At 52.5% G+C, this 17,384-nt stretch overlaps 1 protein-coding gene across 1 annotated transcript in view; it reads left to right on the forward strand.

Annotated features, from left to right (window-relative positions):
• Positions 1–5,087, forward strand: part of HTR5A (5-hydroxytryptamine receptor 5A) — a gene marked incomplete at its 5' end in the record, with an annotated part of 7,325 nt that extends 2,238 nt beyond the window's left edge. Inside the window, one exon of the mRNA XM_015566150.1 lies at positions 4,222–5,087. Within this exon, the coding sequence (XP_015421636.1) occupies positions 4,222–4,551 (330 nt within the window). The remainder of the gene's footprint in view (positions 1–4,221) is intronic.
• Between the last annotated feature and the right edge of the window lie 12,297 nt (positions 5,088–17,384).

The raw sequence follows: 17,384 nt of genomic DNA on the forward strand, positions 1-17,384 counted from the left end.
CTTTGAAACATGCGTCCCTTGGCTCTGCACGGCCTCTAAGGGACCCGGCTCTGCCTGTGACACGGGCTGCCTCTGTCCTCACGTTCCTGTGAGGGTTAACGACCGTCCACGGTAGCAGGCGCCAGTTTCCACATGCAGTTCCACCGCAAACTAGCGGTGTTAGCCGGGGAACACACACATCACCCGTTTCTTATCTGCTGAACTTTATTCACACACACACACACACACACACACACACACCCCGAAAGCCCAGCCCCTGGCAGACCCCGAGGGGGGGATGGACAACGGGAGAGAGACAGGTCTTGCGTCACAGGTGCTGAAAGCACCCCCGAAGCTCGGGAGCAGAGGCACTGATGATGGCTTACTCGTGCCCAGGAGAGCCAGGCTGGCCGGGCGCAGCCCCCTGGAGTGGAGCAGAGCGGCCTGCTGACCTCGGGTGGCGTTTGGGGGAAGAGTGGAGCTCCCCGGGGGGGCCTCTGAGGTGTGAGGGGTCTATTGTCTGGTGAGCAGCTTTGTTGATTGGCTGTTGCTCCGGTGGGAGTGGACTGGAGGGTGCCTCTGAGGTTGCCAGACTTTCAGAAGCGAGGGGCTGCCACTGGCCCGTGGGCTTCCAAAACTGTCCTTGAGATGAATTGTTCTTGATCGACAGAGTTTCAGACAGGCTCTGGGCTTCAGAGCACCCGGTCTGGCCCTCAATTGTAGGGACACTTAGTTCTCAATTCCCCACTCTTGGTACCCACTCAGCCAAAGCTTCAAGGGAGACCCCCAAGCTCTGTCTGATCTTCATGGCTGCTTTGGGGTCTCCTTGCAGATGAAGTTTTGTCTGTGGAGACCTGGCGCTCAGGGGGCAGCTCGAGTTGCGTGATTGTGAACCGCTGGCCAGGCAGGGCCAGGCCCGCCTCAATGGGCAGTAAACGTGCGTTTTCTTGAAGCTCTGATGCTCTCCGCCGGAAGGTCACTTAAGTTCATTGAGCTCTGGACAAGACATTGAACAACTCTGCGACAAACCACAGGTGTTATAAGAAGCGCCTGGAAGATCTCCCAAGGTAGGAGCCAGGGTCTCCAGTCCTGATCCAGAAGGCACGTCCCAAAGATTCCAGCATCCATCTGTCCATCCGGGGCAGCCAGGTTGCCTTTTGTTTTGCTTCAAAGGAGATTGTTTTGCCTCATCTGTGGCGTTAATGGAGGGAGGGAGCATGAAGTGTTAACTGTGGGGTAGACTCCTCCCTGATTGGCCCAAGGAAAAGCTCTTCGCCAAGACCCCTTGGGTTAAGCTATTTAAACCTAAGCCCAGAGCTCAAGCTACATAAACATAATCTACTCCCAGCCTTTGTTCTTTTACATCGAAACCTGACTCTCATGGGTGGCCACTCTCCCCAGGAACCCTTTCCCTGAAGAATTTTATCTCTGTGCTCTCTTTTAAGGAGACAGAGGCCTTTGAGGGCACTGGGGAGTTCGTTCTTGGAATGGCCCAGCTCCTGGTCCTACTGAACACAGAGTCTTGGCTCTGGAACAACACAAAAAAGCCTGATTCCAACACAGGATAAAGAAACTGGAACAAGAGAGGCGATCCACCCAGGGGCATGGCAGTGCGTGGTCTGCACGGACCTTCACAGCAGTCTCCTCTTCATGGGTGGTCTGCTCCTCCCAGGTGCGTGGCTTAAAGGCCAGCACCCATGCTGCTTTGCTGCCGTCCCCTGAAGAACCTCGGCTCAGGACTCTTTTGGAGGCATCAAAGCACCAAGTGACATGCACTCGTGTTCATTGTTTAGAGAATACCTGGCGATGAGTTTCCATAGCAAGTAAAGAAGTGAATCTTTCTGAAACACACCAATTATTAGTTTTTGTGCCTGTCTTTTATTTTAGCAATTTTATATGTTTAGTCATTGAGCAACCTGGCTTTCTGTTAAAAAAGAAATTTGGATTTTAGCCCTAGCTGGTTTGGCTCAGTGGATAGAGCCTGGGGACTGAAGCATCCTGGGTTTGGTTCAGGTCAGGCCCGGGTTGTGGGCTCAATTTCCAGGAGGGGGTGTGCAGGAGGCAGCTGATCAATGATTCACTTTCATCATTATTGATGTTTCTATCTCTCTCTCCCTCTCCCTTTCTCTCTGAAATTAATCCTATATAATAAAAGCCTAATATGCTAAGTGTCTAGTCAACCAGTTGGTCATTTAACCAATCAAAGCATAATATGCTAATGATATGCTAAGGCCGCTCCACTGCTCGCTATGACATGCACTGACCACCAGGGGGCAAATGCTCTGACTGGTAGGTTAGCTTGCTGCTGGGATCTGGCCAATTGGGACTGAGCAAGATGGGCTGGATACACCCTGGAGCTCTCCTGCCATCTCTAACCAGCCCCGATAATGCACTGGTAGGGTCCCTCAGCCTTGCTTGCGCCCTCTTGCAATCTGGGACCCCTTCGGGGGATGTCAGAGAGCCAGTTTCAGCCAATTCCCACCATGGGAGTGCCGCTTAGCTAGAAGCTGGGCTCACGGCTGGCGAGCACAGCGGAGGTGGTGTGAGTCTCTCCCACCTCTGCAGCAGTGCTAAGGATGTCTGACTGATGACTTAGGCCCACTCCCCACAGAGAGCGGGCCTAAGCCAGCAGTCAGACATCCCCTGAGGGCTACCAGACTGTGAGAGGGTGCAGGCCGGGCTGAGGGACCATCCCCCTAGTGCATGAATTTCATGCACTGGGCCTCTAGTAAATATATGTATATTTTATATTGGATTTTATCAGAGAGATTGTACAAATGATATATCCAATCTGGTATTATCCCTTTTGCTTTTAACATAATACAACAAACCATAGTAAGGTTGGATTTGGTACCAGGGTATCAATGTTCTGTTTGGGGCAGAGACACTTCTTCAATTACAGAGACACAATCATGATAGTCCCCCCACAGACTAAGGATTATACAGTGAGTCACATGCTCTTCGACTGGTGGATGAGCAATAGGAGAAGGGGGGCGTGACGACGATTCACAGTGAACCGACTAGTAGAAAATGTTGGTGGTTTCTGTTAGCACCTGTATGGCAACATACAATTTACAGTATTAATATAGGTTCTGAGGATGTGTTGACTTAGTGAACTGAGGCCTGGCATTCTCTGAGGCAAGGAGGTGAAGCCTCCATGACTGGCTATTACGGTGCAGGCTTCAGCAGGCAGTTCTTTGCCAGGTGTCACATGGTCAAGTTAACCCACCTAGAGCATGGCCTGAAATGATCATATTTGTACAAAAAGGCAGATTCACGCCTCAGCCAATTTGGCTCAGTGGATAGAGCACCGGCCTGTGGACTGAAGGGTCCCAGGATCTATTCTGGTCAAGGGCACATGTCCAGGTTGTGGGCTCAATCCCCAGTAGGGGCATGCAGGAGGCAGCCAATCGATGGTTCTTTCTCATCACTGATGTTTCTCTCTCTCTCTTCTTCTCCCTTCCTCTCTGAAATAAATTTAAATATATATACATACGTGTGTGTGTGTGTGTGTGTGTGTGTGTGTGTGTGTGTTGTTAAAGGCAGATTCAGATAACACAGGGAGAATAAGTCTGTGCTCTTGTGCATTTCGCTCCAATTTGTCTTTCTGTCTGTGGACTCTAGGACCACTGCTTTTTCTCCAGTGACGTCTGAATTATACACAATGTAGGTATCTTGTGTAGTGATCGGCTAATGTGGTCATGTCTCAGAACAGTGGCACTTCCTGTACGGAAGCAGAGCCCACAATCATGACAGCCCCCCACGGGCTGAGAGAAGGAGGTGTGCTGCAGACACGCAGAGGAGTCTTCTCATGGTGATCTGAAATGCCAGCTGCAAGGTGGTGTAGGATTGGTCAAGATTTTCACTGCTTCAAGTTTTCTATTAAATAAAATTGTCTTTTCCTCAAGTCTTTTAAAATTTACTCTGTAGCCACAAATTGGTCCTTCATTATCTTCTTTCACCATCTGCTATAATCAATCTTTTTAAAAGAAATGTCTTCTGTTTGGATTTTGTGTTTTGAAGTTATTACGAGTTAATTTGCTTGTTTCCCCGTTAGACACCTGAAGTTGCAGGCTGACGGGCCTTCTGTTCTGTAATCGTGGGCGTGGTGGTAGGTACAACAGCACCCATACAAACAGAGCGCTGGATTGTAGTCCATCTAAATCTAGACAATTCCCCTTGGCAGTTTAGAGGGACAGGGACTTGCTGGCCCTTCACGAAGCTTCTGCTTACCTTTTCCAGAGGGTCCCTGCTCAGGAGCCCCAGATGCTGTTCACCGCCCGCCACAGCACCGTCACCTGCCAGGCAGAGGGAGACACGTGGAGGGAGCAGAAGGAGCAGCGAGCCGCCGTGATGGTGGGCACTCTCATCGGGGTGTTTGCCATCTGCTGGATCCCCTTCTTCACCACGGAGCTCGTCAGCCCCCTCTGCGCCTGCGACCCCCCTGCCCTCTGGAAGAGCATCTTCCTTTGGCTCGGCTACTCCAACTCCTTCTTCAACCCCCTGATCTACACGGCCTTCAACAGGAGCTACAGCAATGCCGTCAGGAGCTTCTTCTGTCGGCAGCACTGAGTCCCAGGACCTGGGATTAAAAAGGGCTAATTCCATAACTCAGTGAAATCTTCAGTGTGGCCTGCGTCCCCATCCCCGCCGGCAGCACACAGCCTAGACCTGCCCCTCAGTTCTCCCGTGGCCTTCAAAGCCCCCTTCTCCATCCCAGCCAGGAAGGTGGCCTCCGGGCCGATGTGGTGACCTCTTTTTCTCATTGATCTACTCTTTCTCATTCTGCACCTAATAGCTACTTTGCCCACTAAGTGCCCTTTCCTCTCCCAAATCCAGCATGGCCGTCATCCTCATGCCTGAGAAGTCAAACATGGCATATGCAAGGGAGGAAATAAAATAATATGGGCAGGTTGAGAAGGAATTTGAAAAATGAGTAAGAAGTTATAAAGGGACTTGGGCGGGGAGGGTGGGGGTTAGAAACCATCATTCCAAGTATGAAATGGTCCCTATTTCAAATTTTTCTTTCCATGGTCCTGATGGTGCACCCTAATATTTATTGTGTGTCCCAATATTTGACTGCAAAATACTGCCTCTAACCATAATAAAGCCCATAACTGTGTCTGCAAGACCAGTGAGTATTGCGTTTGTTTTAATCCTCACCTGAGGATGTTTTCTTTGATTTTAGAGAGAGAAGGAAAAAGGCTAGAGAGAGAGAGGAGAGAAAAACATTGATGGGAGAATCACCGATCAGTTGCCTTCCAGAGATCGACGGGGGATGGAACCCGAAACCCAGGTATGTGCTGTGACCAGGAATCAGATCCGCGACCAATCTGTGCACTGACAACACTCCAACCAACTGAGCCACACCGGCCAGGACTGTGGTTTTATTTGTGGCAAGCACACACACACACACACACCTATGGACAAGGCCAAAGTTCTAATTGGCCAGTTTATCCTAAAATGCAACAATCCACCAACTTGGAACAGGAACTAAAAGTCAAATCAAGCACTTCCTTCCATTTCAAAGCAACAGTTCATGAACATAGAAAATCCACCCATTTCGTAGAATCTGTCAAACTTGCTTATTTGCTATGGTTTCATTTGTATGACTTGTATTCAAGTGTTGCCGAACCAAGACCTTTATCCTGGAATCATGAATTTAGAGGAAAGCAATCGTCATAAAGTTGTTGACTTCTTAAATATAGTTTTATAACCAAGGACTGTGGAGGCACAGTCACCAAACACACGCATTTTAAGGGGATAGCAGGTAAATTTGCTAATTGCGATTTTGCTATTGGTATGTGAGTCCTACACTGAGGCCAACACTGGTTACTGAGGAGAGAGGCAGAAATATGGTGAAATGTGGCCTTAGTCCTTCACAAATTGACACGTATGTGAAACTGCTGAGGGGAGACAGCTAAATGACGAAGCTGTTCATATGCTCATATAAAGCCCAGGTCATTATACTAAACTTTTTTTTATTGATTTCAGAGATAAAGGAAGAAGAAGTGATAGAAACATCAATGATGAGAGAGAATCATTGGTCGGCTGCCTCCTGCATGCCCCCCGCTGGGGATTGTGCCCATAACTTGGGCATATGTCCTGACCAGGAATCAAACCATGACCTTCTGGTTCATAGGTGGTTGCTCCAGCACTGAGCCACGCCAGTCGGGCTGTACAAAACTTTTAAAAGATCTTGGGCAACAGAACTGCTTGCGCTCTGCTATGCCCCCAACCCTTGAATGCATGAATTTAAAAATGAGGTATTATAATAACCTGCAAGCATGACAATACATATAATTGCACACATGCATTCTTTCCTAGAAATAAATTATAGAAATTAAGATGTCACACAGGAAAACTTACTTTGTGGTTTCAGTCTTGCACTTACTGCAAAGATGAGCTTTATTTGAAGAACCTGATGGGAAAGGACACGGTACAGCTGTGTGAGTGCATGGCTGATGACGCTAAATGCGGACAGCTTATCTCAGAAGCAGACTCAATCAAGCATTTCTTTGCAGCCTTCCTTAGATATTGCTTCTTTCTGTCACTTGAAGTCCTACACCTACCAGTTTTTTTAAATACAGACTGTTGGCTATTGAGTTAGCTCCCCGACTAACAGCAGGAACCAGCAAGACCACCGAAAACCACCATGTCCCAGTGTTTATAACAAGGGCGGTGCTTCCGAAACTTCATTCAGTGCCGCAGAGAACAGAGCCGGCGGGCCATGGGGAGATGACGTCAGGATCGAGGGGAGACTTGCCCGTCTATTCTATCGGCAAGTCCACAGACATTGTTATGCCACTCGGTGGTGTCAGCACTTGTATTACGGTTCACCGAAGATTTACTTCCTGCAAACGCCAGCACTGTGAGCTTCAGGGAGATGCCCCCATTAGCCTGTGGTTTCCAGGCCCCTGGGCCCTCCCCGGGATTCCAGGAGCCTCTGTGGAGGAGGATGTGATTCTAATATTAACTTCAATCTCCGACGGAGGTTTTATTCATCTTTTCCTAGCAAATATGTGTGTTGTTGTTGTTCCATATGTACCCAGCACCTCCCAGATGTCACCGAAAACACACATGTATAAGCCAAGCATTGCCTGCGAGGCGGAGGAAGAAGAATTAATTCCCTTACTTCCCTTTCAACACTGCAGGTGTTCGTGCCTAAGTGAGAGGTGTTACAACAGGCAAACGCTGGCAGTACCTCAGGTGCAGTTCCAATGTTCACGAAGCCCCTTCGCTCTAGGCTGTGGCATAACGTGAGCAAGTAACATGCCACACACAGAGGGTAGTCGCTGCTGCACCTTTATCAGGGGGGGCGCTGGGAGGGGTGGTGCTGCCCTGGGGAGGGTCTCTCACTGCTGACTTCCCGCCCTCAGTGCCCTCCTGAAGGGCCGTCAGGGAAATGCCTTAAATGCCTTGCCCACCAGGGCCCAGGAGGGACCGTACTTGAGACGAACGTCTGTCCCGCTAACCATAAGCCAGCTCACCTTCGCCCAAGTGCCCAGGCTCACTTCCCGCCTTCCAGGAGTCCATGGGCTGGCGCCCGGCTCCTCCAAATGACGCAGGCGCGCTGCTGGTGGAGGACGCTGCTCTCTGCTTGGGGAGCCCCCGGACTGCAGGCCGAGCTCTGCTCCCCCAGCTCCGCCAGGCCCGTCCAGCAGGCACTGCCCGCAGGGACTCGCGAGGCTGCGGACCAGAGGGGGCGGGCCTTGCTGAGCCCGCATCGCCACACCTGCGCCCCACCTGGCACACAGGTGATTCCAGGAGCGGTGGGTCCTGCTGGCTGGTTTCCTCTGCCCTTAAGAGATGCCAGCGCCCGCTGGCTGCGTGGAGGTCTGCAGAGGCCTGAGCTCCTGGGCCAGCAGCTCCTGGGAAGATGGCAGCGCCCCCGTTCCCATGGGTCTCACTGCCCGATACCAGGCCCCTCCGAGGGGGTCTCAGGACGGCGCTTGGGGCTCCTCCTCCAAGCTTGGAGATCTTAGGAACCTCAGGGGGTCCTGCTGCCCCAGTCCTTGGGCACCTGCTCCCCCAGTTCCTGCCTCTGTGGCTCCCTCGTCAGCTGAAGCCCCTAAGGAGCCCTCCCATTAAGTTCCCTGTCACCAGGCAGTGGCCCACCTTCCTGGCCAGCCTCTGCCCGGGATGGGGTGGGGCCACCTGGCTCACTGGCCCCTGCACGGTTCTCAGAGAGCCCACGGCCTCGCGTGCCACGGTCCCAGTGAGGAGTATGTCCGGCTGCCAGGGGTCTGTCTCGCCTCTGTACAGAGTGGCACATGCCAGGCAGGAGAGCTGAGCAGTGGCGCTCACCGTGATGGTCACCTTGGACCTGACCTCTTCCTTCTCGGTCAGCTCTGCTGGAAACGGAACTCGGAGGCTCGCAAGCCAAGTATGTCCCCGAAATTCATTTGTTGGCCTTCTAACGCCGAGTATCTCCCAGTGGGTCTGTATCTGGAGAGGGGGCCATTAAAAAGTGGTACAGATCAAACGAGGTCCCAGGGTGGCCGTGACCCAGTGTGACTGGGTCCTTATAAGAAGAGAGATGAGGACACCGAGAACGACCATGTGAGGACGCAGGAGAGGACGGCCGTCTACACACCAAGGAGAGAGGCCTCGGGAGGAACCAGCCCCGCCCACACCTCCAGCTCAGACGTCCAGCCTCCAGGACGGGGAGAGAATAAACTGCTGTGTAAGCCCGTGTCTGTGGTGTTTACTATGGCAGCCTGAGCTCCTTGCAGGTGACCTTCCCAACATGCAACAAGTCGGAGCTGCAAGGTCAGCTGAAGAAAAAGGTCTGGTGCACACAGGCAGACAAACCCACCTCCCACCGGCACCAGTCAGCTGCCTGACCCTCACCAGGGTGCCTCCGTCCTGCCCAGGCACCTAAGTGTGGAGGGAGGGCCTGGCCCGCATGGGAGAAGGGGCTGAGAGCAAGGGGCAGAGTCTCTCCCTGGCTCTCCTCCCCCTCCTGCCCCTCAAGGTGGGTGGTGTCCCTGGCCATTCAGTTTCCCCACGGCTGGACCACGGGAAGGCACTAGCCCGGCAGCATGGACCACTGCCCCGCTGGTTTGGCATCAGCGAGAAACCTCGCCGTGATAGCGCGTCCCTTCTATCCCACACAAAGGGGCTGCCTTCCTGCGTCCGCAGATGTCCTTAGGATCTTTCTGACAATGGGCAGTTTGTCTTTTGCGCTTACATTCCTTTCTGTATGTTGGGACAATCTCATTTCTGGTGAGGTCAGAGGGGGCGGGGCCAGGGAGTAAGGCCTGCCTGGGGGACAGGTATGTCTGTCGTCAAAGCCACACCCGGGGAACAGAAGCGACACTGGCTCTCCTGCCCATTGAGTCAAGGTTTTGAATAAGGCCGACAGGTGAATGGGAGAGAGTGTCCCTGGGAATATGGTAAAATAGGAGCCTGGAGTGCGTGTGCTTGTGTGTGTGTGTGTGCATGTGTGCATGTGCATGTGTGTGTGTGTACATGTGTGTGATTTATGAGAATGTACAAGACTGCACATTTTTTACCGGTTTCACTTTTCTTTTTGGTTTTTGTTAATCCTCACATGAGGATATCTTTTTCCATTGATTTTTCAGAGAGAGTGGAAGCGAAGGAGGGAGGGAGAGGAGAGAGAGAGAGAGAGAGACATCGATATGGGAGAGACACAGCGAACAGTTGCCTCCCACATGTGCCCCGACGGGTGGGGAGCGAACTCTGCCATTGGCCGGGAATTGACCCTGCACCCCTTCGGTGTGCGGGCTGGTACTCCAGCCACTGAGCCACACTGGCCAGGGCTCTTTTTAAAACTTTTATTAAATGTTTTGGGTTGCATTCGTTCATAAAATGATAGAGGCTTCAGCTGTACGATCCATAACACACCATCTGTAATTGTGCTGTGTTCAGCACCCCAAGTCACCATTGTCCCCCCTTATCCTCTTCTACCTCCCCAGCCCCCTTCCCCTCAGGTGACCATCACACTGTCGGCTGTCAGGCAGCCACCCAGCACCGTGAGCTTACACCCAGCCTGGCAGAGGAGCCACCACCCTGGCTCGCTTGCCCGGCCCCAGGGCACGGCCCTCCCTTCCTGAGCGCGCTCTCCTCCGCGTGCCTGCTCCTCCTTGTGCACGGGCGCCACACCTCTCGCCCACGTGGCCTGAGTCTGTTGTGGTCTCCAGGGGTCTGTCACTGCTCTTCACTGCCCTGGTTTCCTCAGATGGTTAAATACCATTTTCCAAATTACTGCCCATCTCTGTGCCTGGCTCCAGATGGAGCCGGGGCGCCTTCCTTAGGGCTGCGTGAGTGTCTTGTAAGTTAAGGCGAGGGAGGCTGGCCCCTTTGTGATGCTGGGCCCTCCTGCCCAGGAACAAGGGTGTCTTTTCTGAGGTGTAATACAGCCCCGCCTTGACAGGGCCGGTGCCTCCCCTCCTCTGCCAGCTGTGCCGGGGCCTTTGAGACTCCAGTCGCTGGTTCTCTGGCTGACTCGGTGTCTGTGTGGAGCTCGGGCAAAGCCTCTAGTGAGCGCCGTCCTCCTGGACGGGCCTCCTTGGCCTACGGCTCCCCCCCTCGCCCTGCCTCAGGTCTCTCCTGGACAGACAGAGGACAAACCCAGGATCTCAGACTGAAAGGCCCTCCCATGAGGGCCACCTTCGCCCCCCACCTCCGCCAGGGGCCCGGCCCGCGCTCAGAGTGGAGCGGCGTTGAGGAGGCCTCTGCAGCACGCACCAGCAGCACTTCCCTGCTGACCGTGCGGTTGCGATGGCCCTTCTGCGCTCAGGAGCGCCATCCAGGGGCCAGAGCTCTGCCCCGGGACCACCCACCGCGGATGTCTGCTGCCCGCAGGGCTTCTCCCTCCCACACCCCGGGGCTGTTCTTCCTGGGCTGAGAGACAGACACCAGTCTGTCGGGGGCACAGCGTGGCATTCTGTCTAGGGGTACATGCATGTTCCTTCTTTGTCCCGAGAGCCAATATGTCAGTCACCCTAAGAAAGAATATCCAGCTCTGGTGGTGTGGCTCAGTGGATAGAGCGTTGGCCTGCGGACCAAATTCCAGTCAAGGGCATGGACCTCGGTTGCAGGCTCCTCCCTGGCCCAGGCCCTGGTCAGGGTTCGTGCAGGAGGCAATCAAGTGATGTGTTTCTCTTGTATCAGTGTTTCTCTCTGTCTCTCCCTCTCTCTCCCTCTCTCTAAAAATCAATGGAAAATATCCTCAGGTGAGGATTAACAAAAAGAAAAGAAGAAGAAGAATATGCAGCCCTTGCCGGAAGCTCAGTGGTTAGAGCATAGGTCTGCACACCAGAGTCAAGGGTGTGTTTCCTGGTCAAGAGCCTGTGCCTGGGTGGCAGGTTCAATCCCTCACCCCAGGTCAGGGTGCGTGCAGGAAGCAACCAATTGATGTATCTGTCTCACATCAATGTTTCTCTCTCTCTCTCTCCCCTCCCCCTTCCACTCTCTCTAAAAGAGAAATCAATGGGAAAATATCCTCGGGTGAGGATTAACGACAACAGAAGAATGCTCAGACGGTAAAAGTGCCCACTTTCTAATTTTTAGCCAGTTTATTTTTGTTTAGAAGGAGCATGAAAATAAACCTTGTTTTTTTAGCTCCAGTTCAGTGGGGTTCTAGAAACTAAGTCCAGTTACAATTAAAGAGAATGTCGTTGCCCCCACGGGGGAGACAGGATGCCAGGAGCCTACAGCTGTTAAATATGCTGATTGCACTAACGACATGGAGGGCCCTTAGACCAGTTTAAAAACAGTGAAAAATCGGCGGGAAAAAGATGGTGTTCAGTCTTCATGTAAGTAAAACAACCATTCAATGTCCAGGTAAAGGTGGTTCTAATGCGACAAACACCCCTATTGTCCTTGGTTTTGCTAAAACAGTCCCTGGTGGAGTCGTGTGAACACAGCGGAGGCAGAAACATTGTTAATCCTCACCTGAGGATATTTTTCCATTGATTTTTAGAGAGAGTGGAAGGAAGGGCAGAGACAGAGAGAGAAACATCGATGTGAGAGAGAGTCACCGATTGGTTGCATCCCACACACGCCCTGACCAGACCCTGGGATCAAACCTGCAACCAAGGTACATGCCCTTGACCAGAATCAAACCCAGGACCGATGCTCTGTCTACTGAGCCAGACAGCTAGGGCTACAGCACGCGGGTCTTTGTCTTAAAAATGTTGGGTTTGTTGTTTTGGACAATGAACATCTGTACACGGGTCTTTCAAACAAGATAAACTGTCTTTTTAAAAAAGTAAAATAAAACTTATTCTCTGATATTTCAATAACTAATTGAAAAACACTTTGTTGTTGTTTTTCAAAATTTCAGTTCTTTTTTTAAAAAAAAATTTTTTTTATTGATTTCAGAGAGAAAGGGAGGGAGAGAGAGAGTGAGAGAGAGAGAGAGAGAGCTGATGAGAGAGAATCACTGGTTGCCTGCCTCCTACACACCTCACACTGGGGACTGAGCCCACAACCCGGGCATGTGCCCTTGACCAGAATAGAACCATAACTTCCTGGTTCATAAGTCGACGCTCAACCACTGAGCCACACCGGCGGACTTGAAAACTACTTTGCATAGGGCCTATGCCACAGGTCATTAGGGCTGGTTCCAAGAAAAGACAAATCAAATCTCACCTGAGAAACCTTTTCCTCTGTATCTATAGCTGCTAGCCTGTTTCAGATTGTTTTCTAAGGTGCAAACGCCAGGGTTGTGGACCAAATGTTTATGTGCCCCCCACGTGCACACACGCTCATTCACTGTAGCCCTAACCCCCAGGCTTCCCAAGGTGAGGGCTGGGGAGAGGGGGGGCAACTCGCTGGCCAGGGCGCCCCTGAAATATGAAAACCAGCCAGGATTTGCCTGTCAGGAGCCCGTGTCTGAAGGCACCGGTGGTGGACGTGGAGGCAGCGATGTGATCTGGCTCGTAGAGAATTACGCTGGAGGAAAGGAAACCCTTCAGAGAAGGTTCGGTGAGCCCACGGCCGGGAGTTGGCTGTACGTGGAGTCGGGGAGGTCAGTGTCCTAGACAGCAGAAGGACGTGGAGCAGGAGGAGCTGCAGGACAGCAGCAGGGCGGGGGCCAGCCTGGGGCCTGCCTGGGGCTGGGTGACCGTGTCCTGTGGCGCCTGCTGACACTCGCTTTGATGTGAGTCCTTAAGAAAACAGTCGCTTCAGGAAAATGCATAACACCGACACCCAGAGGCTACGGCTGGGCTCCCAGCCCACAACTCCCCAGGGGCTCCTTGAGGTCCCCAGGGTGGGAGGGGGGGGCGGGGGGTTTCTGTTACCAATTTCCCAACTCTTTCTTTGAGCAGGACACACACATGGAGTCGGCCTGGTCCTGGCTGTCCTGTCACCCACTCGTACTCCCATGAATGGAGGGAAAACACACGCTTTAGGCAGAGCTGTCGATGACGTGGTGGCTCGCTGCTCCGTGTTCCAGGCACGGAGGTCACACCGGTGGACACAGACGTCTCCCACCGAGACAGGGGGCAGGGAGGAAGCAGACAGTCACAGCCAGGGCCACCCCCACCCCAGCATGTTCACTAATAACAGGGCGACACGGAAGTGATATGAATATTTACCAGGAGGGAATTTGATAAGATGTTGCAGAATAACGCCTGCAGTGGCGAAGCATTGTGTGTGTGTGTGTGTGTGTGTGTATGTGTGCGCAAGTGACATGAAATGAAGACTATGACGTGTTTCTACTGAAAGAAGTTCACAAAACAAGACCTCATAGCTTTACACACTTTTATCTTTAAGTACTTGCCTCCATGGGGAGGTGTGTATAGCCTATAAAGCAAGACGTGAATGTTGCTCACCTTGATGTGTCAGGGATTACAGATGACTTTTTAAAAATTTTTAAAAAATATTTTTTATTGATTTCAGAGAGGAAGGGAGAGGGAGAGAGATAGAAACATCAATGATGAGAGAGAATCATTGATTGGCTGCCTCCAGCACGCCCCCTATTAGGGATCAAGTCCACAACCTGGGCACGTGACCTTGACTGGAATCAAACCTAGGACCCTTCAGTCTGCAGGACAACACTCTATCCACTGAGCCAAACCGGCTAGGGCCAGGTGACTTTTTTTAAAATTTATTTTGGAGAGAGAAAGGAAGGGGGAGAGAGTCAGACAGAGAGAGAGGGAGAAACATCGATGTGAGAAACATCTATCAGTTGCTTCCCGCACTCACCCCGACAGGGGATTGAATCTGCAACCTGGGTATGTGCCCTGACTGGGGATCGAACCCACCACCTTTTGGCGTACCGGATGATGCTCCAACCAACTGAGCCACCCAGCCAGGGCAACAGGAGCTGAAGCATAGGCACTCCATCTTGTTCCCGTAACCTCTATGTTGCAAAAACTGCTGTTTGAAAATTTTCCACTAAACATAGATGGTTCTTTGTTCTGTAAATTAACTGCTATTCCTGGCTTCTGTAAGCGTGCTTGCCCAGATAATAGGGAAAATAAGCTCAATTCTCTGGCCTTGCACGCCGCTCTGCTGACATAAGAATCGGTCTGGTCCGTCCCTGGTTACTCCCATGCCAGGTGTCTTTCAGTTATCTAAATATTACCTGAATTAGGCTGTGCTCACAACTACTAAGTTATGCTGTGCTCAAGGTTACAAGCTTCCTGCAAAATACCTACACAGGGCTCTTTGTAAAGCCTGCGAAAGGTCCGGAAGCCCCATCCCATATTTGGGAGACAAAGAAACCAGGAGCATATAAAGGGAAAGCTTCCTCATGTTGCTTTGCTCAGACTCTGGAGGCTGCTCCTCTGAGACCACTGCGTCATAAAGACTCCAAAGTTGGCTTACCAAGGCGTCTCCTGTTTAGCTCGCTGATTTCCAATGTAACGGTGCCCTTTTCTTTTAACTTTTTAGTGCTTCTCACATCTTGCAATGAGTGTGATTCATCAGAGGTGTCTGCACTCCTGAGAGCTCTGTGAACTGGAGCCAGAGTGGAGTGCCAGAGGCGGAGAGTCGGTCCGACCGAAGCCAGGCTCACTCAGCACCGTGCTGGCCGCACGGGGACCACACGCCGCGCTCCTCTGGAGGCCGTGCTGGGAAAGCGTCTTCCTGACGACCGCCTTGTGGTTTTTAGAGCAATAAAGGCCGGTTGTAGAAAATTCCAGCAACGTGTGTGTGATGACCTCTCACGGTGACCCAAGCGAGGCTGTGGCTGCCATCTGTCCGCGCCGGAGGCCGGGCTTCCCGGGGGCAGAGGACGGGTTTCTGTCCCTGCTCCTGCCAGGAGGCTGTGATGGGAGACGTTAGCATGTGTGATGAATTATTAATGGAAGAAGCTGTGAGACCATTCATATTCAAGGGGATACATCTGTTTCCTGGATGCTGTGTGTAGGGCAGAAAAAGTGCGTTTTACTGAAAAGAACAACTTGTCAACCCCAAGTCTCTTCTTGCCTGGGCCCGAGCTCGACAAGGAGAAAAGCGTTTTCTGAAGGTCACATGAAGGTCGAGCTGAGACTGTGGGTGTGTGCATTGCAGGACGGGGCCTGGATAAAACCATGTTCAGCAATTGCAGCATCGCTGCCCACTCCCCTCCCCCTGCCCTTAGTGGAGGCTGTCTGTGAGAGGACTTTTTGTTTGTTTGTTAACTCTCACCTGAGGATATTTTTCCATTGATTTTTAGCAACCGGTTGTTCTGCTGTTCAGTCGATTTGCATATTAGGCTTTTATTATATAGGATGCCCCAAGCTCTCAAACAGGACCACAGAATCTCAGCCTGGAGGACTCACTTGCCGCCGAGGAAGGAGGGATCTCAGTGCGTGCGTCCTAGAGGAGACAAGGAGGAAACAGCCCGCAGTGGCTGCAGAGCAGGCCTCTCGGTGCACAGTGTGCAGACAGTCTCTCCCGCTCTGCAGGGGTGTCTTCTGCTTTCTGTTTTGTTTTCAATCCTCACCCTTTCCCAGTAATTTTTATCCAGCATGGAAGGGGGGAGAGGAGAGAGAGAGAGAGAGAGAAACGTCCATGTGAAAGAGACACATCTGTTGGTTGCCTCCTGCACGCTCCCCTACCGGCCCGGGGGCGGGGATCGAACCTGCAACCAAAGTATATGCCCTTGACAGGAATCGAACCTGGGACCTACTGGTGCTCAGGCTGATGGGCTAACCACTGAGCAATGCTGGCTAAGGCATCTTTTTCTTTCTTGATCATGTTCTTAGACACACACACGTTTTTAGTTTCTATGAAACCCTATTCGTCTATTTGTCTCTTTCATCATCTGTGCTTTTGGTGCTGTATCTAAGAACCCAGGACCGAATCCTCGGTCAGGAAGGCTTACCCTGTGTTCTTCTAAGAGTTTATAGGTTGAGGTCTTCTCTTTAGGTCATTGATCCATTTTTAATTCACTTTTGTACATGATATAAGGTAGGGGTCTGGCTTATTTTTTTAAATATGTTTTTATTGATTTTAGTGAGAGAGGAAGAGACGGGGGAGAGAGAGAGAGAGAGAGAGAGGCAGTCAGCTGCCTCCTGCACGCCCCCTACTGGGGATGGAGCCCACAACTCGGCATGTGCCCTGCCGGTGAATGGGATGACACCCAGCCCGCTGAGCCACACTGGCCAGGGCAGGGGCCCGGCTCATTTTTGTGGTCATGTGATCATGCATTGTCCTGGCAGCCGAGGTGTCAACTCTTAGGAGCCCCTCCCAGGAAATTCTAATACGCAGCCGACAAAAGTATCACCGGCTCGCTGTCCTCCCCTCCGTCCCCTGGCAGTGCCTGCGGCCTGTCTCCATCCTGGGGCCCAACCAGGAGCCTCGGACACAGTCTTCACTCTCCCCACTTCCACCCTGCAGGTCTCGGTGTCTCCCCACACTGGGGGAGAATGGCTGCAGTCTGGGGTGGGGAGATCCGGGCGCGGCTTCCGGCCAAGGCCACCTGCCCACCCCCCACTCCTGGGCACGCCAGCCTCTGAGAGCAGGAGGGGAGACTTGGGAACGGTCTCTGCTTTTAGCCTGAGCACCTTTTCCCTTGAGGCCAGGAGCGTGGGCTCGGCTCCTGTGGGCTCTGAGGTTGTCTTGCTGGACACTCCCGGCTGGACCCCGGGCCAGCTGCTGACCTGGGCCACCGCGTGGCATCAGTTGCTCTTGGTCACAGCCTGTGAGCCCCGCCATTCAGAGGGCTCCCTCCAGCACCCACAGGCATGCTGTCTCCACTGCCCGTGCCAAGCCCCCGGTCTGAATGAGCAGGAAGGAGCTTCTAGGAAGATGCAGGGCATTGACGTCGCGTTTCATAGTTTCAAATTGCATCCCGGTTCTCTGCCAGGTGCTCATCGTGCAGGACTTGTGAGGTGGATGTGGCCAGCGCTGGCTCCGTCCTGCAGAGGGAAAGGGGGTGCAGACAGCCAGGGGGCCCGGCTGCAGCCACGAGGGCTTCCTGCTTTGGGGAGAAGCCAGGG

The sequence above is a fragment of the Myotis davidii genome, unplaced genomic scaffold (assembly GCF_000327345.1).
Source record: "Myotis davidii unplaced genomic scaffold, ASM32734v1 scaffold1182, whole genome shotgun sequence".
Taxonomy (NCBI): Eukaryota; Metazoa; Chordata; class Mammalia; order Chiroptera; family Vespertilionidae; genus Myotis; species Myotis davidii.